The sequence below is a fragment of the Aethalodelphis obliquidens genome, unplaced genomic scaffold, assembly GCF_003676395.1.
Source record: "Aethalodelphis obliquidens isolate GAN/ISIS:26980383/991018 unplaced genomic scaffold, ASM367639v1 scaffold12, whole genome shotgun sequence".
Lineage (NCBI taxonomy): Eukaryota > Metazoa > Chordata > Mammalia > Artiodactyla > Delphinidae > Aethalodelphis > Aethalodelphis obliquidens.
In genome coordinates, this window is record NW_020837956.1 from 7,509,024 (window position 1) to 7,531,026 (window position 22,003).

The 22,003-nt window shown below is 38.3% G+C and overlaps 1 protein-coding gene across 1 annotated transcript in view; it reads right to left on the bottom strand.

Annotated features, from left to right (window-relative positions):
- Positions 1–21,476, bottom strand: part of CAMKMT (calmodulin-lysine N-methyltransferase) — a 69,505-nt gene extending 48,029 nt beyond the window's left edge. The window contains exons 1-4 of the mRNA XM_027113242.1: positions 21,470–21,476; positions 7,995–8,055; positions 5,920–5,974; positions 4,801–4,864 (exon numbers count right to left, since the gene is read on the bottom strand). Of these exons, the coding sequence (XP_026969043.1) occupies positions 4,801–4,864; positions 5,920–5,943 (88 nt within the window). The 5' untranslated portion in view covers positions 5,944–5,974; positions 7,995–8,055; positions 21,470–21,476. The remainder of the gene's footprint in view (positions 1–4,800; positions 4,865–5,919; positions 5,975–7,994; positions 8,056–21,469) is intronic.
- Between the last annotated feature and the right edge of the window lie 527 nt (positions 21,477–22,003).

Sequence of the window (22,003 nt, forward strand, 5' to 3'; positions counted from 1 at the left end):
CAAATTATATATGTTATATACATAAATATAATTAAGCTAATTATATATAAATCTTGTTTAAAATATTAGCCTCCTCCTGCAATTAGTGATTATTATATTTATCAGTAGCTGCATATATTCAATACATTTTTGAGAGTTGGCATTGTTCTTTAAGCAAGAAAGTATTTTTAAAATAATAACATTGTGATTCACAAAGCATTACTTTCTTGGTTTATGCTACCTTTAGTTTCATTGCACCTCACTGATGTGGCAATATTTGTTAATTTAAATGCTGGGAAATATTCTTAAATGTGCTTATTACGCATATGAATTGCGAGTACGATGTAGAGGCGTTTTGAACTGTTAGCAATGTCAACTGTACATTTATGGATGAGAAGCCTTTTCCTCCAGTGCAAGATGATACTCACCAAATCATTCTAGTTTTTGGTGAAGAGATGGTTTAATGGGGGTGGCAGGGAAGCTATGAAGTCACATGAACCTGACTTCTAGCACTGGTTCTGATACTTAGTGACTGTGTGAATTTGCGTAAATTAACTTCTCTGAGCTGCACCTCAAGAATAGGAAAAATGTAGCTATTTTATAGACTTATGGAGTACCACACAGTAGGCGCCTGACACATAGTAGGTGCCTAAATCACGTCAATTCATTATCTTTTTCAATAATTCAGGCAAAAGCTTTGGAGGGATGAGAGGCTGGTGATGGTAACTAAAGTGGGGTTTGGCAGTTAAGCTTTCTTTCTTTACCCTGTTGCTCAAAACTATTATGTGAACACTTTTCTTGTAGAATTTAAATGACGGGAAGGAATCAAAGAACTTCTGCCCTGTAGATTTTCAGTGTTTTTCACGTGTATAAATGTGCTCTGTATAGGTATAGTCTGTGTCCTCCAAGAACAGGAACTTGGTCTGTCTTGTTCGCTGCTATATCTTTCGCACTTGAAATGGCATGCAGTTAATAGTGGTTTAATTCCTTTTAATTAATTAATTAGCTTAATTTATTAGCTAACTTAAATTTAATTTCCAAAGCTATTTGTTGAACTCCTACCCAATATGAGGCACACAGAGTCCATTTTGGATCTATCTAGTAAATAGTAGAACAGCTGACACTGATATTGGAGGAAGGGGCCTGGACCCAGGATGACGGCCTGGCATTCCCAAGGTCTCAACCATCCACAGGCTACACAGTCACATGAAGCTTCATTTATTAATTATTCAAGTCAGGGATGTTGTTAAATAAAATAATGTTAAGCCAGGGGTATCTTCTTTAAAATTCACAGGAGATTTACCAATTTTTGGAGAATCCTAAGCTCAAGATCATGACCCAGATGGTGCATATTGTGGGGATAAGATGCTTGGGTCAGAGTCATGAGGCTGGGTCACCAAGCATCACCATATTCTGCAGATACCCTGCTTGGTGTTTACTAAGGACGGGTCAGGGCAGGGTACTTGTGTTAGGTGAATTAGTGAGTGTTCCAGAAAGGGCTGCTCACCTTAGGTGTTGTACTTTTATTCATTATGATTTGGAAGAGGCTTGGCATCAGTAATAACTCAGTATACCATTTCTTTCCCCTATTCTTATGTCACTGTCAACACCAGCTCCAGACTTTATTGAGTAATTATTATCTGGGGGCACTTGGAGATTTCTTTCTTCATTACACTAAAAAGGCTGTGCCAAAGAAGAGGGAACACAGTTCACACTATTTTAGGATAAATTCGAGAACTGGATGAACCAAATGATCCCATTTCTGATTTATCCTTTGTTCCCTTTGGGTACAGATAAAACAGCATCTGAAGGGCTCTCAGCTAGGGGGCTCTGGGTTAGACCCAGCAGTGCAGTTTAAAGGCCAAGGAAAACCTCGGGGACACATACCCACGAGTCTGAGAAAATATTTAACAACATTCCCTTATACCTCGAGTCTTACTCTCTTTTCAGATATCTCTGTTTAATAAATCTCAAACCCACATCTAGCATTCTAGGTTCAAGGTAGAGAGCTCTAGAAGACATAGCCAAATCCGCCTGATACATTTTATGGAGACAATAAATAACCTTACAACTGGTTGATACGCTTCTATGATATAAAGATTCAGAATGCCTCCATTCATTGCCTCATATACTTTAAAAATAGAAATAACAGAAGATAAACAGGAAATATCAGAAAATGCTATTTTTAAAGGTAAAAATCAGAATCTTAGAAGCTTAAGCGACTAGGAAGTAAGACTCAGTTGGATTCACTCAATTCAGATGCCTAGAACAACAAAAATAATTTAAATGATGAGAATAATATACAGGCCAATACTCAGATGTGATGTGTGATTGCCAGGTCGATTTTCAATTACATTTCACTGATGTATTCATTTGTTTCTTAATGTGCTCATCTTGCCCATTAAGAATAATTAGCAGCTTTGCTTAGAGATTTTCTGGCTTCTGGCAATGTTTCTCCCTCTTTTTTGTTGACATCCACTTTTACTTTTTAGAAAGTAATTTTTGGATAATATCCTACAACTGCTATATAATTTAGGCTTCCTAAAATTTTAAAGGAAAGATGTAAACAGTAATTTTTAAATGAATTTGTTTCAATCTATATGCATCAACAGTATGTGATTCAGTGAATCTGTTATTTTACAGAAAGTGGGCACACAAATAGAAAAAAAAATATTTCATTCATATTAACCTCACTTGGTAAAACAGCTTACAACGAATGCCAGTTATAAGCTCTGGTAGCAAATCAAGAATAACATTAGTATCAAAAGCAGGAAAAACACGTTGCCAATTTTTAAGGCTTTATGCATGCTTTTTTCTCTTAATTAAAAAAAATTAGATCTAGTTACAACAGAAAAAGGCACACAAACATAGAACAACTGCATGATAAAAACTAAACCCTGTCAAGAAAGTCCTAAGAGATGAAATAAAACACACTAACAGTTTTGGTCTGCATCCTGAAAGGACCTACTTTATCTACATTGTAAAGTTCTTCCCCTCCTGCCCTTTGGCACCCTGCTATATTAAACCCATTGTAAAACCCAGCACAATAAAGCACTCTCAGGGCTGAGCTTCTGAGGACCAAATGTTAAAAATCCATTTTCTTGGGAGGGGGCTGTACCAATCATTTCTTTGAAAGGCCAGCGGAGTGAGTACAGAATCTGAGATTTCCTCTCTGATTTCAAGAGCTGGCATGGCATCTTTGCTGTTTAAAGCAAAGGTGCATTAATTAATGACTAGCATTGCTTCCCTTCTTTGGAAGCTCTGTAGTTTAGCTCAACAATAATTTTAGTACCATTAAATTTACATACTGACCACAGATGCTTCCCATAGTTTGATAAAAGTTCTAATTGGTTTCTGATGCTATTAAATAAGACACCTGCTGCCTTGAGAAAGACCTCAGGTTGCTGGGCCCAATCTGAAAGTTTCCGTGGTTAAAATGACCTTCTTTTTCCCAATAATCCTGCTTTTTTTTTTTTCCCCAAAAAAAACATCGCTGGGGCTGAGCCAGCATACCTGACTTCCTGTTGCTCTCTGTGTTCCCTGACATGTGGAGGAGCAGAGTGAAATGATACAGTGCATGGAAGAACTCAGAATAAAGCAGAGTGAATGAAACAATATCGCTCATCTTCAGGAATATTTTGAGAAACTTGCGACAGTCTGAAGATCATGATTAAAATCCTGCATTTTAAAAAAGGAAGCACCTTTTGTGATCTCTTTCCCCTGTGTGAAAGGCCAAGATTGTGATTGGCTGTTTTTCCTTCCTGATTTTTTTTTTTTTTTTTAAGTGTGTCAGGCAATTAGCTGGGTGGGGCTCTGTAGAGCACACAAGTGCCGCTGAACAATATTAGCTACTGTGCTTCTGGCACCTCCTTTCTCCTGTCTGAGCAGCCTGATACAGCTACTGCAAATTTTATTTTAAAAAAATTATATAGCAGAGGCAGAAGAAGAAAATCGAAAATAGGCTCTAGTAGGATGCTTACCTCTTACAAAAATCAAAACTGCTTTGGCCTAAAATCCAAATAAGTAGATTGCCTCTTTCATAATTTAAATGGAAGGCACACCAAAAAATCCAAAGCAAATATATCCTCCACTTTTCCTCTCAATTTCTAACGGCTGTTAACTGCTCCTGAACAAATCAGCTCGATTGCTAAAGTAGCCACAAATTATGCTTGCTTTCTTAAAGTACAGTTCAATTTTCATGAACTCTGTGTACATATTAGTAAAGCATAATCTAATATAATGGGGTTTGAACCGTAATAGCATAGCAGAACAAAAGAGATAGCTTTTATAATCCTAAATAAAAGGAAATAATGAAAAACTGATAGCCGTTTCCAGTGAGGAGATATAGGGAACTCCTCGGGAATTAGAGTAGGTATAATATTGCATGGTCTGCACATACAACATCAAACGGAAGAAAGGTAATAATGAACATGAAGCTGGAAGTTAATTTTTACAAGCAATATCCAATATAATAAATGTTAAATCATTTATTTTATCCCGGCAAATTTCAATGGAAATAAAAGGACAAGAGCGCTTGAAAATTATTATGAAACAAACGTTCTTATTGCTTTGAGTGGTCCACAAATCATAAGCTCCTTTAATGAGAAGTGACTATAAAAATCCATTGAAATTAAAAAAAAACAAACCACTTAGTCGTATCCAATGAATTCCATATATTTCTACTTTTTCTTAATTACTTATCATGTGTGTGTGGGGAACTCTCTTTTAATACCCCATGCTGTCTTTCTTTATATCAATTGTTACTCAGCCGGGAAAAAGGAATGAGCACAACAAACCCGTTTTCTATCTGAATAAGGATACTTCTGATGGCCTTTTCATTCCCATCAGTTAACAGAACTTCTTTGACATCTGCAGAAATAGCAACCTGAAAAAAGAAGGGAGCACAGCAAACAATGAGCAAATATGCTTGTCTGTGTGGAAGTGAAGACAGGAGTGACAAGCCTTCAGTATCATGCTTCCTCACCTATTTCTCTGTAACAATCTTCAATCTTTTTTCATTTTATGTCTGCATTATTTTAATCATTCAATCAAATCAGTCAATACTTTTATCATTCCATTTGCGGGAGCCTCTATCTTGCTATCATTCTGTTCGGTAATTGCATTGTGACAGCGGATGATGGTATTCTGAGAGGCTTTCATTTGTGGGCTTCTGTTTATCTAGTAGAGCCATCATACAAGGCTGTCACTCTGCCTTTCAGCTTGCTTCTGTCTGACTGCCTGATGCCCTTCATATAACTTTGCATTGCAGGCAGATGGCTTTGTGAGGGTAATTTTTTTGTGAGCTTTGACATGCTCGCACATTGGGCTGTAACCCTGACACATTGTGTAAGAGCGACAGGTTTGTCAAATGCCAATCAGTGTAACAATATGCTTTTATTTGTAGAGACATAAAAACTTGTCTAATGCACTGTGCTGCTACATAATATCTCCTGAATACATGACTCAGAACCCAGAGAATGGGGAACGACGTTCCTGAATGGCCAATCTAATTCAAAAGAATCTAATTACTGAGCGCTCTGGATCATGTTTGTTGGTGTAATAATGCAGGCAAAACATTAGCAGCTATATCATGGTGCTCCAACTGTGATTCGCCGGGCTATTCCTGTATCTTAGCAAATGGGACTATAATCTGAAAAAAAAAAAAAAATGCTTTCGCTATGGCGAAGAAACACTGTGCGAGGCCTGGAATGTCACAACAAGCAATATTGACTACACTGAGGTAAAATGTTTCTGCTCATCGAGGCAACCATAAAATCAATATGATCCGAAAGTAAGTCAATCTAGAAGGTCTCTCAAGACCCGGCAGCTTGACCGCAGCTGATGCTGTTGACGGTTCTCTGACCCAGCAGTTGGAGGCCCTGGAACATTTTTCCTTTTGTTCCTCCCTCTGAATGGGATTGGAATTGAGAAAAGACCTACCATGAGCCCAGCCAAGCATGTCATGCCACCCCCTAGCTCACACACAGCAAGGTCCCTGAAAGAGAGAAAAGAAATGGTAGAACCCACACAAATTAGATGAAAATGGTCAGAGAGATATATATGTTACAAGAAGGAATTGCCATCTGCAGTAAGAACGGCGCTACCGGGAAGCTGTGGAGACATGACGAGGCTCCCGCATGTCGTTTTGCGTTTTAAAAATAATTATGAAATAGAAAAGTCACAAAGCAGGCAAATCAGTGGGGGTTCCCTCATTAGTGTTCACTGCAACATTACCACCGCTGAGCTGAAAAATCGGAGAAGGTTCCCTTTTTTTCCCTTGTCAATGGCGCTGTCTTTTAGAACTAAACTAGCTAGAGTAGCGAAAGATAATTGTTAGGAAAGGATAACACTGTTAATCCACATTCATTCCTTCAAAAACAGTTAGTTAGACAAGTAAATGAAGAATATATATGAGTGTGTATATACCTATATTATGGTCACATACACACAACACACACACACACACACACACAAATACATGCAATCTTGAATTTAAAAAAAAAATTCTAAAACAAACTGAAACATTTTGGAAAGCTGAACCGCCCCCATAAAGAACAATTACACAAAGAGCATTTAGCAATTAACACTTAAATCACAATTGACCCCAACACAACACAGTGAATAAACAATGCAGGGACATAATATGGTTAAGCCAGCAAACCCAGGCTCAAGTAGTGACTGGGCTCTGACTTCACCGCTCACAAGTAAAGCAGCTCAGAGTTAAAGCTGACAGTCTGGGGGTGGGGGGTGGGGGTGCAGTCTGGCACTCTGCACTTACCTTCCTCTTTGTGCCTAAATATCAGCCCTCAATGTGTGACATTCTTGCCCTGGCCCAGTGCTCGCTGATTGGAGCTCCAGGCAAGCTTAAGCACAGCGAGATGAGCAGATGCCAGACTTCTAGGGCAGCTCTGCAGCCCAATTCAATACTGCCCTGTTCTTACTTTATATGCTTAGATTCTTTAAGAGATCGTTTCTTCTTCCCAGTTTGGGAAGTTTATTTCCTCAACAGGATAAAAAAAAAAAGAGAGAGAGAGAGAGAAAGAGAGAGACAATCAAGGGAGGGAGAGGTGAAAAGAGAAGGAAGAGGAGGAAAAGAAGCCAAGCAAGGACATTCATATTCTGAAATACACAAAATGAGTATTTAGTTGTTCAAAGCAATTACAGACTGGTTGGTAAATATGGACCCATAGAGCTTCAAAAACTACATATTATTGACCCCATCTTGTAAATACATATTGTTAAAGCACACACCCAATCTTATAAGTATATATTGTTAAAATGATCACTAACGGCTTGTCTGGAATCATAATGGGCTATTCAGGAAGCATATACTGGATGACTTTTATAAAATGAGAATAAAATGAAAAAACCCATATTTTCTGGGTCTACCAAACATCTTCAGCATTTTTTTAAAAAAGGAGTTTTTTCTTTTTCCTGAATCTCATCCATGGGTTTAATCTATAATGCACATTGACAGTTGAAAACATTCATTTCCATAGCATGAATCTGTAATGGTAATTTATATTTTACAAATACATATTGTCTTGGGTATATAAAATACCTTTAAAATCAAGGGTGGGATGGCATCTTTAAATCATAGCTGTGGGGTATTTATTTATCAAAAGTTCTGTAGTGATTTCCCTAGCAGAAGTTTAAAGAATGTCTTTATTGTTTTTTTTGACCATCACAATTGGTAAGGATTGATTGAAGCTTCACTTTTGTTTCCCCAAAATCTAAGTGAAATAAAATGCCTTGAGTGGAAATCAAAAGCCTTTGACATATAGCAAAAAGCTTGCTGTGCAATATTAGTACCCAAAGGCAATTCAGATTTCTTTTTCAGAAGCAACATGTTTTCACCATGACCTTTTCCCCCCTTTCCTTCCTTTTTTTCTTTCTTCCTTTCTTATATATATATTTTTAACAGTTTACTTTGAAGAATGTAATCATGGCGATCTTTAAGATGCAGACACAGTACCCATAGTGCGCTAAACAAATTTTTAGGTGCAGCTTTGTACCTGAATACATCACTGTGCTTGAGGCAGTAGTAAGCCAAAACCTCTTCAGCCGGCCAGATGCCTGGAAAACACAAGAGGATATAGGCTTTTTGATTACAGAAGTTTCTTCTACAAACACTCCTTACAGTCATTCTCTTAAGAAATGGCTTTTTGAAAATAATGTTCAGTACAAGCTATTTCAACTTGACTCAAACTTACCATAATTATTACTAGTAATGTCATATCACATGCATTTCTTTTGTTGTTGATTATAACTCTTTTCCCAGGAAAATAGGATAATATCCTAAATCATTTTTACTAGATTTCAGTCACAACGAAACAGTAAAACAATAACAACCAATATTACAAATATCCAAAATTAAATTTTAAATGGTATTTCAGGTAGATCTCACTCTCGTACACATGAATCTTCTTTTTGGTCAATTCATAAGTATCAGCTGAAGACAAACTGTATATGCAGCTCATATTCAGCAAAAATAAATGGAAAAATCATTTGCAGGAGCAAATAAAACCACTGAGGTCATTATACCTTTTTGTTTGATTCCATACTAATGTTTTTCAATATGCATAATTATTTCATTTCTTCAATAAAAAAATCAAACTGGAGTATAAAATTGAGAAATTTAAATTTCACCAACTTTAGTACATCTTTCAATTTAACAATAATCCTACCCACTAAATTCCATGGAGGGGCATTTTCTAAAATCATCATCTGTAAATCATTTATTTAGAAGACATACAGTTTTCATGAATGAATACAAATTGTTTTAAGAGAAGACAGACATGCTTGGAAATTATAGTTTCTAGTGGTTATCCCAGGATTACAAGTGCTTTTAATTTTTTTCTTTATACTTTTGGTATTTTCCAAAAATTTTTACAATGAATATATATTGCTCTTATAATCTGAATAAACTATACCCTTATAAAAATTATGTTTTCCCCACGTGGTCAGACTTAAAGATCAGGCAGGGTACCAGGCATCCTGCACCGCCTGGGGCTGAGAATGCCATGTGGTCTTGGGAAAGAGCAGGGAATGTTCCTTGCCTTAGTACTAAGCACTCTTCTAATGGGTCCTGATGCAAAGTTGAAACACCTAACGTGACTTAATTTTCCCAGATGAATCTCCAGCTTCAAGGAGTAAGAAATGCAAATATTTCAGAGAAGATGATGTCAAAGAAATGGTAAATAAAATCCTAAGAGAATCAATGGATAGACATACAAACAGCAAAGAAATGACTCTATAGAGCATCTGTTGCAGGAAAGTCCAGTCAGGTGTACTCACTAGCTCAGTCTTCCTGGCATTTCTGGTAGAAATGACAGTTTGGGGGGGACACAAATTAAACCAGCAAGAAGTGTCTGTAGTCATATTTAGAAGGAAAGTCAGGGAAGCAGTGGAGTGTAGCAGTTAAGATCACAGGTACTTAGGAACCAGACTCAGTTGGGCTCCAGCCCCAGCTCTGCATTCCCTAGCTGAGTGACCTTGGCTAGATTACTGAACCTCTCTATTCCTCAGTTTCCTCATCTGTAAAATAACATTATTGTAATATCAACCTTACAGGATTGTTGTGAGGATTAAATGAGTAAAGTATACGAAATGTATTTAGAACAGCTTCTAACTCATAACAATCTCAAAGAAAATGAAAGTTGTTGTTAATGTTTTTCTCCTGCAAAGGAGGATAAAAGAGTGGAAGAGATAATATGTGAACCCCAAACAATTATCCTAATAACCAGAACACATGGAGAACCTTTTTAGCCTGATCCTAATGATTAGCTTTGGCACGACCCCAGAGTCCTAATACCTGGCCTACCTCCACACAGAAAGAACTCCAGAAAGACTAAAACACATAAAAAAATTCTCTGAAGGAAGAGCCCAAGACAGTGTTCCACACCAAGTGAATATAATCACCACAATAATGAATTTCTTTATGCCTTTAGTAGATGGTTTTGAGGTTTTAAAAAATAGTGATAGGGGAAGGGTATTTAACTAAAATCAAGCCTTGATTGAGTACAAAAATTTGACTTCTAAAAGGCATAGTCTTTTACAATAGTTTTATAATTTTCTCCCCAAAATTACAGAGGTTGATTTTTAACTAAATTAAATACAAAAGGTTCAAAGAATAAAGTTTAAAAATCACCTAAAATTCCACCACTAGTATATAATCACTGTTAACATTTTGGACATCATTCCGAAAGATCTCTCTAGGCATAAAGATATTTTACACAAGTGGAATCTTCTCATGGATGTATTCAATAATCTCATTTTGCCCTACTCAGTATGATGGATAGATTCCCATGGAAAAAAAATACTATACCTGCATCATTTTTAATGACTACCTAAATATTTTACGTTTGCATCATAATTTATTTAACCAGTTTCCTTTTGAAAGACATTTAAGTTAATTTCTAAGTTTTTGATATTATGAGATTATAAAGTGGTAAAATAAAGACACATTTTTTTCCCCAACATATAATTTTTCTCCTTAGGTCAAATACCCAGAAATGGGAAATGTGGTCAAAAGTCAAGTACACTTCACATTCTGACATATCAAACTGCACTCCCGCAAAGCTGTACCAAACTACACCCCTAATAAAGGTGTTTATTTCCAGGGGACTTCCCTGGTGGTCCAGTGGTTAAATGTCCATCAACTAAGGAATGGCTAAATAAAATGTGGTATGCCCATGCAACAGACTATTATTTGGCAATAAAAAGAAATAAAGTACAGATTCATGTTACAACATGGATAGAACATGAAAATATTATGCTAAGTGAAAGAAGCCAGACACAAAGGACCAGATGTTTATGTCTTATTTTTTCCATTTATGTGAAATGTCCAGAATAAATGAGGGGTGATTGCTACTGAGTACAAGGTTTCTTTTAGATGTGATGAAATATTCTAAAACTGATTGTGATGATGGTTCCACTACTCTGTGAATATACTAAAAAAACAGTGGGTGAATTGTATGGTATGTGAATTATATCTCAAAGCTGTTATCTTAAAAAGTTTTCTCATTCCATTCCATGAGAATGTAATGGTCTTTTAAAACAGATTTTATTTTTAAAGAAATTATACACATACATAGTTTAAAGAGCCACTGAGTTTTATGAGAATGATTAAGACAAAACAGTAGTACCCAGCCCGCCTGCCCAATCTTTCTCCTTCCTCAGGAATTACTGCTTTCAATTCTTTTAGCTGATTCTTCTGGTAATTACATTTTTCTACATACATGTTTATAATGTTACTTCTTGATTTTTCAGGTTTAGGCAAAATCTAATGACCCCCATTATGGAAGGTAAGCATTTTTTGCCTTTATCTCTACTCCTCTCCCCACACCACACATACCATACTCCTCAACCATCCACCATCACCATCTTTCTAATACAGCTATATTATAATTTGGTAAGGTCACTACTCATTGTCAATTTTATTATAACCACGAAAAAAAAGAACAACCGAGCTACGTTGTAAACTAGGATTGGTTTTTCTCTCATGCATAATGTTTCCCCCATCTGGAGTTTATAATTGTCATTTTTTTCCTCTCATTTGCTAAGATTTTTTATTCAATCTCAAAATCCAGTTGTTGATTTCCCCATTCAATACAGTCACTCACATGAGGTATTCTATCAATTTCATTAGGAAATATCTCCTGTGTTTCCTGACCTGCCTAGGTCTGGACTGGACGCCTAATATACTTAGTGCACCAGTGTAGCTCTGATCTCCTGAAATCCATCTTCCCTATCATTCCAGGCTTCCTTTTGTCCTTCTGCTGTGTTCCATTTCTCATGTCCTCTATGCTTTGTCTTCCTTTCTTGATTTACTTCCTCATTTTAGTGTAACACAGGCTCCGGCAGCTTCTTGAGAAAAAGTGTGTGGAAGGTAAATGTTAGAGAGCTTAGATGATTCAATGGTGATTTCAATTTGGAAACTCCATGTTTTTCAATTCCTGAAAAAAGGTTCTTGGGAAGTTCCATTGACTATTTCCTTACCTCCATTTTTATGTCTTCTTTCTCTGAAACTTATGATTTGGATGTTGAATCACCTGAACTCATCCTCTAATTTTTTTATCTTTTCTCTCCTGCTTTCCATCTCTTATTGTTTTCTACTTTCTTGGAAGTTTTTTCAACTTGATCTTCCAGCTCTTTTATTGTTCTTTTCATTTATGCTATCATTGGTGGTAGTTCTCTGAATATTTCTTTTTCAGAGCATCTTACTCCTGTTTCATGAATGCAATACTTTTTTAAAATTACTTGAAAATATTAATTATAGTTTAAGCTTTCTTATCTTTACATAGTTTGTCTTCCTCATGTTGCTTTTTTCTGTTTATTGGTTTTGGTACCTGTCACATTAAAAGCTTTCCTCAGATACATCTGGTAGTTCTTTATTGTTTATATAAATGTGATTGTAGAAAGATAAAAAGCTGATTGGAGGTGAAGAGGGCTGAGGAGTGTGGGTGGGGTGTGAGTGGAGAGGCTCAGCAATCAGTCAGCTTACATTAACCTAGTCCCTCCACCCTGCTTTTGGTGCACTCTCTGATTTCGACTGTGCCTATTGTCCTCCAACCCAAAAACCCTTGATTAACCCTCTCCAGAGAATAAACCTCCTCTTCTGTTGGCAGTACAGAAGGGGAAGTTACCCAGTAGCCTGGAATGGGGAAATTACTGCTTCTTAACCCATTTTCAATCAATCCTCCTTATTTTAGTGCCCCCTCAACTCCTACTTTTAGAATTACCTGGTGACACCAATTCCTGAGCCTTTCAAAGTTTCAGGTATGAACTGGGATGGTTCTCAACTTTCCCAATTGCTGGCTTTCTAATATCTGCTAAGTCAATGACGTCTCATCCATGTGCTTCTTGGCTTCCAAAATTATGTTCTATGTTCTCTTATTTTGTCATCCTTGTGGGTTTATGTCTTAAAAACATCCCTTTAACAGTGGTTCTGCTTCATGTAACAGAGAGAAACTCATTGGAAAAGTGATGAGAATAATTTTTGGAAGGACATACAAGCCAAGGATGCTAATGGCGAGGGTTTTTTTTTTTTTTCTCAAGATTTTTATACTCCATTAATAATATTGTCGGGTTCTATCAATCAATTATAGGCACTTTTGCTATATTCTTGACATCATCTGATGAGGCAGAGCAGAATGATCATAGTGGCATTTACAGCAGCTAAAGTATTGATCCTCCCCAAAGCATTACAAAACATTTAAATTAATGGCTTATTCTAGATAACTTGTTTTCTAAAACACATGCCATGAATTAGGACACTTCCTTAAAAGTTATTCAGTCACGTGACTTCCTGTTCCTTAGTGCTTTCTGTATAAATTGAATTACTTTAACTCATAGGAGAAAAGACCTTTTTCATCCATTGGACCTCCATAAAAGCATTAGCTAAACAAGAGTTCTATTTGGAAGAAGAAGAATATTATTCTTAGATTTCCATGGTCGTTTGGTTTCATTCCTTTTTTTTTTTTTTTTTGAACAAAGGTTTTATTCCCTACAGATAGTTCTGTCAGAACTGGGCCTATTGAATCTGTTAGACTTCAGAAAACCCATAGTCAGCCAACACTAAAATATGAAAAAATTAGCTGTCTATGTAGAAATAATGAAGGGCAAAGTTGGTGATGTGATCTATTTCATGTATGTAACCACTTTTTTCTCATCTCTGAAGTAGCTTGTTTAGAATTACTTTAAATGCCAAGTTTTGTGGTTAATTTAGAAACAAACACATTCCTCATTAACCCAAAGGCTGAACAAATCCTAAAATTAACTGTCTGTAGATATTGAGACATGAGTCTCTATCCAAGCATGGGTCTTTCTAGATCACTTCCATTTGAGAGCTTTTTGCTTCCCTGTAGTCCGTGCTGTCAGATGTAGACAGCATCCGACAGGCAGCACTGCTGACCCCCTCTTCTCACTCTAACGGCTTGTACTTGCCCCATGATGACAACACACCTAGCTCTTGCGGCAGAGACATGGCTTTTCTGTGCTCAGCTGATGTTTGGACAGCCAGCAGCAGCTTTCTTTACCCTCCTCCATCTAAATGATCATGTCTATCATGCAGGAGTCAGAAGTAAGCCTCTCTCAAACCTGAGACTTAAACGGAGAGCCCAGCACACCTTTAGCTAAGCCGTTGACTCTTCTGGAAGAAGAAATGCACCAGTGGATATTACTAAAATGGCTGGAATGGGTAGGTAAACGTCTTGGACTGTTTTCAGTGTTTATGCTCTGTCTCCTTCTCCTTAAACATTTCTGCTTTGTCACTGATGCTTCAACCCAGATTAGAAATCCATAAGAAGACTACAGAATGCTCTATAAATATTTATTGGGCATCTACTATGTTTCAGGCCCTGTAGATCAGCAGGGAATGATACAGCATGGTCACTGGAGATTCAGTCTTGTTAGGGAAGGAGACTATTAGACAGACAATTACACAAATAATGTCCCTAATTATAGCTGTAATAAATGCTGTGTGGGAAAAATAGAGGGTGCTTCTGAGAACCAATCATAGGGGACTTAACCTGGTTGGAGGGGAGGTTGGGAGGAGTCCATCAGGGAACACTTCCCTGTAGAAATGGCATGTAGGCTGAGACCCAGAGGATGAACAGCCAGGTAGAGGAGGAAGAGGGGCACAGGGCTGGAGGGAATGGTCCACAGAAGGGGAGCACCATGAAATAAAGCTTTGAAAAGAAGAGCGTGATGTTCCGGGAATGGAAACAGGGTCAGTGGAGCTGTAGAATAAATGAGAAAGGAATAGGTAGGACAAGATGAGACTGGAGGGGTGTTTAGGGGCCAGACCCCACAGCCTCAAAGGCCATATTAAGAATTTTAAATTGCACCTTAAAATACATGATATGTTTTAAGCGGCAGAGTGGTATAATCAGATCCACATTTTAGAAGATCAGTCTGGCTACTCTAGAGAAAATAGATTAAAAAGAGGAGGTGGGGGAAAATAGGCAGGAGACTACTACAATTACCTAGGTGGGTGCTGATGGTGGCTTGGGTGATGGTTAGTGGAGATGAAGAAAAGTGGAAGGATTTGGGCTATATTTAGAAGGTACACTGACAAGACTTATTAGTTAATTAGATGAAGGGGGTGGTAAGAGAGACGGAAGTGTCAAGTGTGACTTAGGTTTATGGCATGAAGAAGTGGGTAGATGATGTACAGCACATACCTATAGGATTTTCCTTCAATTTTACACGACCTCCTCCTCAGGCTGAATTCATGGTACAAAAACACGGCAAGCAGTCTGGGGTCTGATTCTGGGTCTACCACTAACAGTCTGTGTGATACTGGAAGTAATTTAGCCTCTCTGAGCATCAGTATCCTCATCCACGAAATACTAGGCTTGGGTAAGATTACGCTAGGGGGCTTTCAAGCTATAAAAAGCTACAATAAAGAACCACACCTCATGCTCTAGAGTTAAGTAGAGTTCAGCTTGAATACTGGCTCTTACTGGCTATGTGACCTTGGGCAAATACCTAAATTTTTAAGCCTCATTCATTCATTGAACAAATAATTATTGGCAGCCAGGTGGGTTCTAGGAGTTGGGGATACAGCAGTGATTAATAGGGGCAATAAACAAAGTAATTTTAGATAGTGATAAATATTGTGAAGAAAATAAAACGTTAATGAAATAGAGAATAACTACTGGGGTGGGGCTGTTGCTGGGTAACGCCTCTGTTTTCTCATTTAAGTACAAGCAATAATGTTACTGAGTCCAAGCTCGCTCTGCTCGCCGCACGACAGGCCAAGAAATCAGAGACGAGGTGTTGAGGCAAGGAAAACGACTTTATCCGGAATGCCGGCAGACCAGCAGACTCGTGTCTCAAAATAACCATCTTATCGGGGTTTGGATGCCAGTTTCTTTTATAGCACAGAGATGGGGGAGGAGATGAGCACGTAAAGTAAAAAGGCCAATGCCTCAGAGCAACTAAACCCATGCGCCACAACTACCGAGCCTGTGCTCTAGAGCCTGCGAGCCACAACTACTGAGCCTGAGCGCCACAACTGCTGAAGCCTGCGTGCCTAGAGCCCGTGCTCCGCAACAAGAGAAGCCACCGCAATGAGAAGCCCGCGCACCACAACGAAGACCCAACGCAGCCAAAAAATAAATAAGTAAATTAATTAATTAATTAAAAAAAAAAAAAAAGTAAAAAGGCCATAAGATTTGCAAATACCCCTTGGAATGTCCAGCCTCGGGGAGGGGATGTGTTTCTTCTTTCTTGCAGCAATCTCTGTGTGGACAGGGTCAGGATGTTTCCCTGAACAAAGGCACTTTGGTTTAACATTCAGGCAGAGGGGCAGGGTTCCCCGAGGCAGGCCGTTATGTATAGACAGTATCCTTTTAGTGAACAAAAGCAGTGGAAAGCAAAGGTTAAGGTAAAAGAAACAGGTCCAACATGTAGTCAGATTTGACTCTTCCCTGTTGCAACAACAGTACCTATTCATACCATTGTTGTGAGGATTAAATGAGATAATGCATGTAAGACACTTAGTGCCTGGGAGATAGCAAATTTTTTTATAATGTTTGCTATTGCTGCTGCTGTTGCCTTTATTATTTCGACATGTTTCTATCCAGGGAATTTTATCAATCTTGATTATATTTTTATGACACCTTCAGGGAGATTATTATTTCTAATCGATAACCCACAAAATCAAACCAAAACTGAATGCTGGAACAATCTGTCCTAACTATGGGAACTTTGAAAATCAATCCTAAGTAAGAATTCCATATATATGGACAATACTTGTTCTATATTTGTCCCTCTGCTCTGACCAATTAACAGACTTGCTCTGAACAGTAATTATTAAGCACGAGCCTCCCTGTGTTTGTGGAGAGAGATCATGGAGAACACGCGTACGTCTGGGTGAAAGGGAACGTCCGTGTAGCTCAGTACAGTGAGAGGGTGGAAGCTTGCTCTGTGACATTCTAACGCTTGTTGAATGCTGACTGCTGCCCAGGCACTACAAGGTAGATGAGGAAATCAAGGCACTGAGAGGTTATGAAAACTTCCCCCAAATTAGGCAGCTGTTTTGTCATAGAGTTGGAATTTGAATCCAGGTAATCTGACTCTAGAGCCATTATTCTTAACCTCTGTGCTATACTGCTGTCCACCAGATTGCAAAAACAAGGGTCCAAATGAATTGCTTTGCAATGTTATTTCTTCTGTTCCAGTGGAAGCCAACTGATATAGATAATGAGCATGTGGAAGTGAAGGGGCACAAAAAATTGCCCAGGTATTTCAATAATAAATTCTTCTAGGACTACAAGCTGGGTCGGCTTATGGGTGTGATTTGATTAGAAATGCATTAAATTTTAAAACTTAAATTTTAATTCAGATACCTATTAATTTGATGATTATGAGGTAAGGGAAAGCCGAAAGGAGTCCCGGCTCCAGTGTGAAGCAAAGGCAGGGATGGAGAGTCCTCAGAGAGTAACCCCCAGACCAGAGCCTTCAGTCTGATGGTCAGTTTTAGAGCAGATGCTGTGAAATCAACTAAGTGACATGAGAAATGTAGACAGGACGAGGAAGATGCTGAAGCACCACTGCGAAAAAGGAACACACTGCAGCCACAGCCACAGGTTCAGCGGCTCAGACAGTGAAGACGTGAACTTGGAAGACAGCTCTGAGGCTTATTAGCTTGGCGACCTTAGCAAGTCACTTAAGCTCTCCTTGCATCAACTCCTTATCTGGTAGTAATAATACTGTCTAAACTGTAAGTATAGATGGGAATGTAATAGGGAAGAACAAATCTGACTCCAAATTCGATCTGTTTCTTTTGCTTTAACCTTTGTATTCTATTGCTTTTGCTACAAGTTAAGAATGTTGCCTATAGCCTGAAATATACAGGATAACACATCCTCAGGCTCTGACCTTTAAGGTATAACATTTTCCATTCTTATAGAGATAAAAAGTTGCAGAACAGAATAACACTTGCTTGTTGGAGGTTTACAGAAACATGTGACCTGACTTAGTGGAGAGCTGCAAGAACAAAGGATTGGGACACCAAGAAGTTTACAATAACCAACCACACCCCTTCCCCTTTTAGTATAAAAGAAGCCTGAATTCTAATTTGGGGAAGATGGTTCTTTGGGACACTGGTGCACCATCTTCTTTATCTGCTGCCTTTCCAGATAAAGTTGGAGATAAACTTTCCAGATAAAGTCCACCAACTCGTCTCCGGATTTATTGGTCTCTCGTGCAGCAAGCAGTATAAGCTTGGACTCGGTAACACGAGGATTGAATGAACTATATATAAGAGTACCAAGTAAGTGCAATTAGTGTTTGTTGCTGTTATTAGCATCACTTATTGAACACTTACTACCTGGCAAACACTGAGCTGTGTACTTTATATAGATTATCTCATTTAATCCTTAAAACAACCCTATAAGGTATGTACTGTCGTTATGGCCAGCTAAGGGGCACAGCGAGGTACACCAAAGCACAGAAAGTTTAAATGGCATAGCCAGGGTTTGAGCCCACCTACTCACTCTCTAAATCTCCGTCTCTTAAGCACTACACTAATTGCCCCAACCCTGGTATCTGGTTCTGGAATCAAAAGGGCTAGTTTCTAGTTCTCATGACTCATTCAACAACTAATTTTGGGGCTTTGGACAAATCATATTTGGGCTGTAGTTTCAAGAATAAATTGGAAGGGTCAAATTGATTTCTGAGGACCCTTCCAGCTCTAAATTCAATGCCTATAGATCGTTATAATTGTGCATTTCCAAACTAAAGCTATAAAATCGTCAGTAGGCTTTAGCCCATGACATTTTAAAGAAATTAGGTTGGTTAAAATGTTTTATTTGTACTATAATTCAGGAAATATTTTAGAAAGGATTCAAAACCATCTTAGAGATCAAGTCTTCATAATGTGTCCACTTTTATTGAATTAGAACTGCCTTTGTAAATTAAATCTCACAGCTTCAGGAAAGAACTACCCTACATCTATATATTCTATTTGTGATGGCTTTTGATTTACTTAATCCAGCATATTAATAACAGACAACTTCCTCAAGTCCAATTTTTCCTTTTCCAATACTGAGCACAGTTCTCAGATATATGTTGTATTTTTTCCTCAAACATATTACTTCTTCAGAGTAACAAACTACCTTTTGGGCAGAAGAAATTCTCCCAAGGTCTCAAAGCACAGGTAGAAGAATCTCCCAGTGTGAGCTCTCTGGGTGAGTAAATGTTCCATGTCCATTGGTCAGAGAGGATGTGAGAAAGTGAGAACAGTCATTTCTCCGAAAGGTAGACCCAGGAAATCAGACCAGAGGGCTCTGAGCAGGAGAGAAACATGGCCTGGGTTCCCCCAGGAACGCAGCACATCCTTCCCATAGGCCAAAAAAAAAAAAAAAAAAAGGGAAGACTTTCATTGCCAGTTTTACTCCAAGTAACATCCTCCCCCAAGGCCCTCAGCGTAGGCTCACCCTTTTAAAAACAGGACTGTCTTGTGTCTTGAAACATCATGTAAGAGCAGTAATGTGTCGAATGGAGTGGAACAAAGAGGAAAGTATTAGAAATAACTGTTAGTGTTCCTTATGTTAGGTATCTAATCACTTCACCCATGCAGACACACACTTGTTACATGGAATACCAAAGGAGAGTAAGGACAGTGTGGTCCTCCTCGAGTTACGTATGCTTCCTGAATTTGATTTCTACAGCAGCTTCCTGCCTTGGAGTCCAGTTTTATCTCACTTCTGGGTAAACACTGCTACTGAATTCCAAACAGATTGAAAACTTTGTGTTCCATGTGGAGTGCACGCTCTGTGCATTTATGAAAGCCCCCCCGGAGAGAAACTGGTATTTAGGAAGCACATGCTACAGATGCCAAAGCCACAACTACATTTATTAAAACGGCCCTGGCCTTAGGCTAGTTAGGCAACAGAACTTGTTTATTTCTCAGTGTCATTTGGAAGACACCAGCATTTCAAAACTGCCTTCATTCCAAACTCCTCCACTTAGGAAGGAGGATGAGTAGGACCACCTCCCCTTTTTATAGCAGGAATTGCCTTTAGCACGTTCCAAAAGGTAAGACACCATTTAGCAAATTGACTTGGTAAATAAGGCAACGTCTTGCTGAGGTTCAGTCTAAACCCACTTTAAATAAACCCCTCGGGCTTCCCTGGTGGCGCAGTGGTTGAGAGTCCGCCTGCCGATGCAGGGGACACGGGTTCGTGCCCCGGTCCGGGAGGATCCCACATGCCGCGGAGCAGCTGGGCCCGTGAGCCATGGCTGCTGAGCCTGCGCATCCGGAGCCTGTACCCCACAACGGGAGAGGCCACAGCAGTGAGAGGCCCGCGTACCGCAAAAAAATAAATAAATTTTAAAAAAATTAAAAAAAAATAAACCCCTCTCTGCCATTCTATCTGAAAGTAAATGTATAATATTCAGGTAGCTAAAAAAACAAAACCGAAGGAAACACTATGAGAGGTGGCTGGGAATCTCAGCTGTGCAAAACGGCCAAGGCCCTGTCCTTGTTGTCTCCCTGCTCATCATTATTCATTGATAGGAGGGAAACATGATGGTCCGCTCTCCAGAAATTTCTGCTGGTACACGAGCTTGGGTGGCTTACTGCAACTAATGTGGAAATGGAGTGCGAGGCACGTCCTGGCTGTCAACACAGGGGTCTTGCTCTGTCGGGGCCATCTACAAATGGCTCCAACCAACTTGTATGATCGTCTTTAACACCTTTTTGTATTTTTTAAAGAAATGAATTTGATTTCATTTTCCTTCCCCAGTTTTCAAATAGTCATTAAAAATTAAACAACACTGGGAAAAGCCTTTTGTGATTATAGGCCTTCATTCCCCTGCAACAAACTGGATCTATAAATTTACGTACCATTGTAGATGTAAATTACAAAATTTATATTCAACCATATTAAAACATCTATTCCAAAAATGATTACCAGTTGTGAAAAGCAGACAGGCTTATCACTTGCTGTCAGTTGTTCATGTCTAGTTAAGCAATAATGTGCTAAAACTGCTCTTTTGTTTTGTGTAAGAATTTTGGCAATAGAAGAAATGAACACTTGGTTAATAAAAACTCAGGCTGCTTTTTGCTTTGATGGAGGAAGCAGCTGCCTGTTTTCATTTGCTGCAGAGCAGCAAAACCCATCAATATAATAAGCAGCTTAGATGCATCCATCCACAGCATCTGTAAGGATATAGGGCTATTCGCTCAAAACCAATCCCTGGTTTAATTTTAACAAAGATGTGTCTGACATATTTGAAAAGGCATTCTAATAGGTTTGGAAACATGAACAATTTCTCTTTCTTTTAAATGCTTTTTATGGATTCGAAAGGGTAGTATACATAGCTGAATGATAGCAATGATAAAAACCAGTCCAAACTGTGAGGCCATCCTAAAACAAGGGCAGTGAAGACAGTAAATCAACAGGCAGTTATTTGCTTCCCTTCAAAGTGGAAGGAGCTCATTTAAATGTGATTTTATTCAATTATTCATTCAAACAAATATTTACTGAATCCTTACTATATACTGAATTGGGCTAGACACTGAGGCCACATTTCCTACTCTCAACGAGTTCACTCTTCAGGGGAAAAGACGGACACAAAAATATAAGTAAAACAATGCAGTAATCACAGGGACTCACATATGCATTTTTCTATTACCTTATTCTTTTTCAAAAATCCAAATGGGCCTAGAACATGGTAGAAACTAACATAAAAATTAAAAATCACATACCGTCTCCTCAATTATATAGTTACTTTGTTAGACATACTTAAAAAAAAAGACAATCTGATAAAAAAAATCAAATTATGTTTAAACACATGTCAAACTGTTTACTAGTATAGCTAAGAATTATCACACTTTGGAGAGAAAGTTTTAGGATTTCAAGTTTTGTTTGGACAGCCTCTAATTTTACAATAACCATTAGACACTTTCACATGATCATGAAGACACCACATGGCAAGCCTAAGAGAAAACACAAACTTGAAAGCAACTTACAATGTGATACAGTATGCTTTGGCTAGTAAACATGCA